This window comes from Cebus imitator, unplaced genomic scaffold (genome assembly GCF_001604975.1).
Source record: "Cebus imitator isolate Cc_AM_T3 unplaced genomic scaffold, Cebus_imitator-1.0 Scaffold118, whole genome shotgun sequence".
Lineage (NCBI taxonomy): Eukaryota > Metazoa > Chordata > Mammalia > Primates > Cebidae > Cebus > Cebus imitator.
Window position 1 is genome coordinate 546,757 of NW_016107433.1, and position 7,843 is coordinate 554,599.

The following is a 7,843-nucleotide window of genomic DNA, read 5'->3' on the forward strand; positions in this document are numbered from 1 at the left end:
TCACCAGCACCATTGAGGAGCCTGGATTAGGTGACCTCTAGTGACCCTCTCACCCAGAAATGCTGGCCTCTTTCATTCTCTTCCTCTTATTTCCCCCTCAGGACAGCCTCACTGACTCAAGCATTATTCATCAGTTGTTCCTGGAGTCTGGCTGGGACAAGCACACAGTGTGTGCCTTTACTGCAGGGCACACCCAGGCCTGCGGGGTCTCCTACCACGTGGAGAAGCTGCTAGGACCTGGCTGTGTCAGGCCAGGGTGGGAGCCCCTGTGGGACTGTGGGCCAAGCCTGAGGAAGGAGCGTGCCTGGATGCTCTTGCCTGCTCCAGGGCCACTTCAGCTGAAGTGGGGAGGAGAGGGGCCCTTTAGTCTGAGAACCTAAGACAAGGTACTATCTGGAATGTTTAATCTTAGGGTTTACAACACAGACCTGGGCTCAGCTGCTGAAGCTCAGTGCACACTGGGGTGGGGCGGGGAAGAGTCCCACAGGAATAGGTGGAGCCAGGCCTTAGGTCTGAGAAGAGGGCAGGCAAGAGACATAGGGTCTGCTCCTCCTAGGACCAGACCCCACCCGCTGAGGGCCCGGCCTCCCAACCAGGGCCTGGCCAGAGAGCAGGAGCCTGTGGCAGCAACGTGTGGCTGGAAAGAGGCTGCTGCCAGGCTGTGCGGCAGAAAGTTCTCTGTGCTGCCCTGGATTGGCCCCACCCCCAGTCCTCAACGGAGGCAACCCGGGTCAAGGCCGGGGTTGGGGACAGGGGGAGTCAAGGAGGCTGAGCTGCAGGGCTAGTTACTCAGAGTGTTAGGGTCAGGTCAGCCCCTCCCACAAAGCGGGACTGGACGCAGGACACCTGGGGCATCTGGGCCTGGAAGCGCCTGACAGCGGCCATGTTGATGCCAGGACACATGGCCACATCCAACACCCGGAGCCGCCTGCACGCCTGTCCAATGGCATCCAGTGTCCTGTGGGGAGGCCACCAGATGAGTGCCTGGCCTGCCGTGGGACCCAGCCCAGCCCCTGCACCATGGCTCCATCTGCCCAGTGTCATTGGACACACTCACTGCTCTGTGAGCTGACTGCAGCTGGACAGGTTGAGGTGCTGCAGCCTTGGCCAGGAGCTGGCTGCCTGGGCCCAGCCCTCGTCACTGAGGTGGCTGCAGTGACTCAGTACCAGGCGCTCCAGGCTGGGACAGCCCCTGGCCACAGCCACCAAGCCCTTGTCTGTGAGTGCTGGCAACAGGCTCAGGGACAACTGCTTCAGTCGGGGGAACTGGAGCACCTGCGAGGATGCGGGGGAGGGGTAAATCCCACTGGAGCCCAGAGCCTTGGCCCTTCCAGATCCTCCCACCCCAGCCAGGGCATGACCAGAGGCAGCAGAAGCCAATGAAAAAGGAACTCCAAGGTCAACTTTTTTCCAAGCAAAAAGTGGTTTGTCCCAGGCCCCTGACTTTAGCCCTAAGATCCTCAGCCTACTCACAGCCCCAGTCCCACACCTTGGCTAAACTGGCATCAGTCAGCTTGCTGCAGGCTGTGAGGTCCAACTCCTGCAGGGCCCGCAGCATGAGCAGGGAGGGGCCCTGTGGCTCGGGATTGGGGTCCTTGGTGCCTGAGGCCTGATGCTCCAGCTCTGCATGTGGCTGTGGGAAGAAGCCCCTGCTTCTCAGGTTCTACCTGAGTTTGCCCTTAAATGCTCCTACAGAGAGACTTGGGAGGGGCAGGAGGGCAGCTGAGCCCAGGGGCCACCCCGCCCTCCAAGACCTCAAGGGTCCCGCACCTGGGTCCCGTGCAAAGGCTCCCCCAGCCCCAGAAGCCCCCAGTCACAGAGCTCCTTGCACCAAGCCAGGCGCAGGACTGAGAGGTGGGTGAGGTGCGTGAAGATGGCCTGCAGGGTCCGGTTGGTGAGGGCCACACAGGAGGACAAGTCTAGCACCCTGAGGCTTGGGCCCAGCGCTGGGATCATGGAGAGCACTGAGGCATCCTAGGAGGGAGGGAGGGAGGAGACAGGATGGAGCGGCAGCTAGTGCCTATGACACCTGGCCTTGCACTGGTAGCTAGGAAGGGTCTGTCCAAGGCTCCCAACCCACAGGCAGGAGGGAGCTACCAGAGGGTCCCAGGAAGGAAGCAACATGGCCCCCATGCTGGTGGTGAAAGGTGGGCATAGAAAGGGTAGTAGACAGGGAGTAGCCATGGGGGTTGCCACAGGGAAAAGACCTGGACTATGGCTGGGGCAGGAAGCATACAGGTGGCAAGGTCTAGGGTGACCCCCCTGCCTATGCTCCCAGCCCCTGCCAAAGGAGTGGATGAGGCCGCCTCAGACCACAGCTCACTAGACCAGCCAGTTGACTCTGCTGAGCCAATCGAGGTGGAACTGCCAGCTGCCAGGGCAGTTAGGGAAGGGGAGCAGGAGCTGGAGGCTAGTTTGTAGAGGGATACACAGAGGGGAGCTTCGAAGACACAAGAACGTGAGGCCTGGAGGCAGCAGCTGAGACATGCTTGGTGGCAACGGGAGGGAGTGGAGCCGGGAAGAGAGGTGCTTGGAGACGAACAAGATGGAGGGACGGTTTTATGTTGAAAATGCCCTGGTCAAATGGACAGGTTGAAGAAATAATCCACTAAAGAGGGATGGACTGACACTACCAGGATAGGGACGCCACCCAGAGGGACAGCGCTGAGCCCTGCTGAAGGGCCTGGAAATGACCCTGCTGCTCCGGTCATTTCCTTGGCCAGGAAATGACCCTGCTGCTCCTGTCGCATCACCCTGCAGGGCCCACTCCAGCGCCTTCCTCAGTGCTCCTTCCCTGCCTTCCTTGCCCATCACCCCCTTTCTTCAGCCCTCCTAGCTCCAGAACACTCGTCCTCAGCACTCCTCCCCAGACACAGCCGTCGCCACGCACTTGGCACGTGAGCTGTTGGCTGCCTCATGTGGGCTGGGCCACCCTGGCTGCTTAGACCTCCTAGGCCCAGAATGGGGGCTTTGGGGAGGTGTCCTGGCAGCAGCAGCTGTCTAAGCTCCTGTCCTCCTCCACATTGGGTCCCAAGTTCATTTCCAACTGCCAATTGTGGGCATGAACACTGGGGAGTCCTCCCTGGTGCCACAGGCTGCCCACTACCCCCACCACCCCAGTTCCCCCTCCTGCCATCCCCAGCCCTGGAAAGGAAGGAAGGGCATGATGGTGTGCTCACCTTCAGCGAAGAGCAGTGGGCCAGGCTCAGGGAGGCCAGCTGTGGTGGAGCCCCATGCACGGAGCCTAGGGCCCGGGCCAGTTCCCACCCTCTCACCAGGCAGCATTCGGCCATGTCGAGGCTCTGCAGCTCCCACAGGCCACCCAGGGCTGTACATCCTACATCTGTCAGCCGCTGCAGCTTCCCCAGGCTCAGGTGCCGCAGGTGCCGCAGGCCCCGGCTCACAGCCAAGAGTGCCCCATCAGTCAGTTCTGAGCAGCCGCTGAGGTCCAGGGAGGTAAGGCCTGGTTGCTGGAGGCACAGGGTGGCCACAGCCTCCGTGGAGAGGTTCCGGCAGCTTTGCAGGCTCAGCTCCTGCAGTTGCAGCCCAGCTACCTGGCCCAGGGCCCGAAGGGCCTCAGGTGGCAAGCCAGTGCCACTCAAGTCCAGGGCATGCAGCCTGCCAGCCCGCTCCTGCACAAATCGCAGCAGGTTGCGGAAGGAGAACTGAGAGGGAGAGGAGTCCTGGGGGCTGATGCAGCCTCGGGCTGGGTCTGGCTCGAAGGTGAGGTGGCAGTAGGCCAAGGAGAGGCGCTCCAGACTGGGGGCACAGCTGCTGAGCCGGTTGAAGCTGAGGTCAGCTAGGTCCCGCAGGCCAGCCAGGTTGAGCTCATGGAGGCCACTCAAGGTCTGCCGGATGCTGTGTGCCGTCTCGGGCTGAGCCAGCAGTGTGCCCGAGGTGAAGAGGCTATTGCAGCCACTGAGGTCAAGGATACGCAGGGTTGGGCAGCCCAGGATCAGGTCTACAAAGGCGGCCTCTGTGGGGCTGCCCCCACCCAGGGACAAGCTCTGCAGGTGCGGGCCCAGATGGTAGGCAACAGATTGTAGCACCTGGTGTGAAGCTGGAGAGCCATCCAGGTTGGTCAGGCTGATGCAGCAGATGCTCTTGAAGCCCAGGCTCTTGATGGTCGAGAGGGAGGCAGAGGACACGGGGATGTTGTATCGCACGTCTCTCTACAGAGCAGCAGCAAGCCTGGGGTAGCCCTCTGGCTTCAGAGGGTGCTGGGCATTGGGTTTGGTGACAAGTCACTGGCCAGAGGTTGGGGGCAGTTCAGGGAAGGGCCCTTCCACAATGGGGACCCACCATGGTGTGTGGTATCATGTGTGGTCAAGTGGGGTGCGGGTAGGAAGTGGGAGCTGGGGTTCAAAGGAGATGGCCATCAGAGGACGACGGGAAGGTTAGTGATGAACAGGATGGGATGCCAAGGGAGGGGCAGGGACAGAGTGGGGAGTTGGGATGTTGAGCACAGGAGGGCTGAGATAGGACCTCAGAAGGTCTTCCTAGAGGAAGCCCAGTGAAGTCCCCAGGGCGTGGGAGGGCAAAGCATGCTGGACCCCAACCTTTAGGACTTTCAGAAGGAGGCCCTGAGATCCATGGACTCAGCCTCCTACTCCAGGGATTTGGCATAAGCTAAGCAGCCAGCCTCTCCCACTTTCCAGAGAGCATAGCCTTCCGAACAGTGGAAGGCGGGAGAAGTGAGGTAGGTGTCACTCACCACCCTCTATGGCCCAGGAGCCAGAGGTCTGGGGCAGGCAGTTAGGCCTAAGTCCCCTGGTGGTCTCTGAGAGTCTGTCACATGAATGTTTGCAAAAATGTGTTCTGTGTGTAAGAAAAAAATGTGTGTGTGACAAATGTGTACGTGCATGTGTGTGTGTGTGTGTGCATGTGCATGTTTGTGTGTGCATGAACATGTGGCGCTGCCTGATATTGGGCCCTGGATGATCTAGAGTTCAAGATGTGTGATCCCTGCGGCACATATCCAGAGGGGACATACATGTCAAGGTAAGGATGCTGAAGCCTTCCATTTCTGTGGGTGGGAGCTAACAGGACACACCTCACCCTTCCCAAGGAAGTTGAGCTGGCTTTGAGTAGAGGAACAGGGGCATGAGAATGGAGAGTGCACAGCTGGAGTCAGGTGGGACCCAAAAGAAAAACTCAAGGCTACATGGTGGGAATAAGTTGGCTTGTGCAGGCATTTAGAAGCTCGGAGCTAAGGAGATATCTTTAAAGAACTTTTCCTGATATTGCAGTGGAGTGAGCCAAAGGGAAATCGGTATGTGTGGAACAGATCTTTGGGGAGAGGGAGAAGAGGGCTGGCTTCTAAAATCCTTGCCCCATCTCCCTACCTCTTGTCCAGGTTGCAGGCATGTGGTACTCAAAGAAGCCTCCTGTTTGAATCAACATGCAAGAAAGGAAGCTCCCCTAAACCGGTCTTGTCAGTAACTGCAAAAACAAGCTGCTATTCTTGTTGGTACCCACAGACCATCATAAAAAGGGAATCCAAGCCAGGCATAGCGGTGCATGCCTATAATCCCAGCACTTTGGGAGACTGAGGCAGGTGAATCACTTGAGGGCAGGAGTTTGAGACCAGTCTGGCCAACATGGTGAAATCCCATCTCTACTAAAAATACAGAAATTAGCTGGGTGTGGTGATGCATGCTTGTTATTCCAGCTACTTGGGAGGCTGAAGCAGGAGGATCACTTGAATGTGGGAGGAGGAGGTTGCAGTGAGCCGAGATTGCACTGCTACACTCCTGCCTGGGCAACAGAGCAAGACTTCATCTCAAAAACAAAAACAAAAACAAAACAAAAATGGAATGCAAAAGGTAGAAGTTGACTCACAGGATGTGCTCCTGCAAGATACTTATCAACAGGATTCTCCCAGGAGGCACAGGACTCATTCCCAGGTGTGGAGAAACCAATCTGGCAGAGATAAGCGGCACCCATGGCTGTCATGACGGGAAGGAGCAGTGTAAGAGAAAGAAACCAGCTCCTGGCCTCTTTCACAGGAACCAGGGGTTAGCCATGTTCCCCTTCCAGCCCCTACTTCTGGAACACGGTCATTCCAGATGAGAGGGGCACTCACCACAGGTCCAATCATGGGCAGTGGGTCGGGGGTCTCAGGTGAAAGGGGGACTGGGAAGATCTCAGTGTGTGAAGATGAAAAGGGTGATGAAAGACCAGAGAGGAACGGAGGCCATGCCTTCAGCCATTCCCAAGCCCTGTAAGCTAGACAACTCCATTGGATGGAGATGAGAGGAAGCTGTGGCTGGGGCAGGTGGGGCACAGCTGGTTGTGAGGCAGCACCTGCTCCCCCCACTAATATCACTGAGGAACCCCTGAAAGTCTGCAGGCCCCAGCTCTGGTGACACAGCATCTTCAGGGGCTCAGCCTGACTTCCTTCCTTCCCTTCATTCTGGAGCCTGGCTGGCCAGGAGAGGTCTCTTCTCTCCCACTGCCTCCTTATGAACCAGGTCAACAAAAGACCAAGGGAAGATTCTGGCAGTGTCCCCAGGGCTCAAGTCCAGGACTGGCTCTTGGCAGCAGAGCCACCTGATAAAGAAGCAGGCCTGGCTTAAAGGACTTCCAGCTCTGGGAGTACAGAAGAGGCTTGAGACCATGTTCAGGTGGGATGGGGGCAGCCTCTAAGCCACCTCCCAGGTGGTCTACCCTGCTCCTGAGGTCCCCAGGGCTTAAAACTGCAGGAGTTGGCCGGGCACAGTGGCTCACACCTATAATCCCAGCACTTTGGGAGGCTGAGGCAGGCAGATCATGAGGTCAGGAGTTTGAGACCATCCTGACCAATATGGTGAAACCCCATCTCTACTAAAAATACAAAAAAATCACCTGGGCATGGTGGCAGGCACCTGTAATCCCAGCTACTCTGGAGGCTAAGGCAGGAGAATCTCCTGAACCTAAGAGGAGGAGGTTGCAGTAAGCCAAGATCGCGCCATGGTACTGCACTGCAGCCTGGGCAACAGAGTGAGACTCCATCTCAAAAGAAAAAAAAAAAAGAGTATTCACAAAATCATTTGGGAAATGCCCTGAACCTGCTACAAGTGATGCATGTACCTTGACTGTGAGAGGCCAGGGTTTTGTTTTACCTAGTGAGTACCTAGTGTTGTACCTGAACTGAGACTGCAAGCCTGTGTACACACTTGGAAAGCCACGTGACAGAGAAAATGGCCCTCTGCCCTGCCTGGTACAGGACTCCAAAGCTACCATGCCTGTTCTCCAGGAGGCCATTGGGAAAATGTATGTCCTGGCACGTGGGGCATTGGTCTCTAGAGAGGAGTTAGACTGGTGGGTCATTCAGAGGCTGCTCCAGGACTTCATAAGTCCCTCAGGCATGGAGGAGGGAAAGAGCTGTCTTCAGCTATTGCTTCACAGGGACCAATCAGCAGCAGGCAACTAGGGCTCCCCACAAGAACAGGCATAGCCGGTGCATGTGGGGGCTCTACCTTTGCCAGCATCCTTATTTGAGAAAGTTGGGATTAAGGGAACAGGAGGGACTGGTGAGAGAGAATAAGTCACCAAGACCAGCATCCTAGCCCAGTTTGGTGAGACACTGGCTCCAGCTTGGCCTTGGTAAGCCAGTGTCTTCCACAGCATCTAACTGGCACCTAACTGGCACTGCCTTGGTGTCCACCTGCCCGTGCCTGAGCCCTGGGAGATGGTTCTTGACCGCAGGGTCCCGCAGATGCTCTCTGGCACATGCTGGTGATGCCAGGTACCTGTGCTCCCAGGCCTCCCAGTGCTCCCAGCTCAGGCGGGGCTCAGTTCTGCAGAGGCACCAAATGGGTCTTTGTCAACATTCCTTTCTTCTTTTTGTTATTTTTGGTTA

General features: G+C 57.4%; 1 protein-coding gene across 1 annotated transcript in view; it reads right to left on the reverse strand.

The window, feature by feature from the left end:
- Window positions 1-387: 387 nt before the first annotated feature.
- LRRC29 (leucine rich repeat containing 29) overlaps window positions 388-7,843 on the reverse strand; it is a 19,458-nt gene continuing 12,002 nt past the window's right edge. The window contains exons 3-7 of the mRNA XM_017539293.2: window positions 3,180-4,118; window positions 1,771-1,974; window positions 1,490-1,633; window positions 1,058-1,275; window positions 388-958 (exon numbers count right to left, since the gene is read on the reverse strand). Of these exons, the coding sequence (XP_017394782.2) occupies window positions 790-958; window positions 1,058-1,275; window positions 1,490-1,633; window positions 1,771-1,974; window positions 3,180-4,118 (1,674 nt within the window). The 3' untranslated portion in view covers window positions 388-789. The remainder of the gene's footprint in view (window positions 959-1,057; window positions 1,276-1,489; window positions 1,634-1,770; window positions 1,975-3,179; window positions 4,119-7,843) is intronic.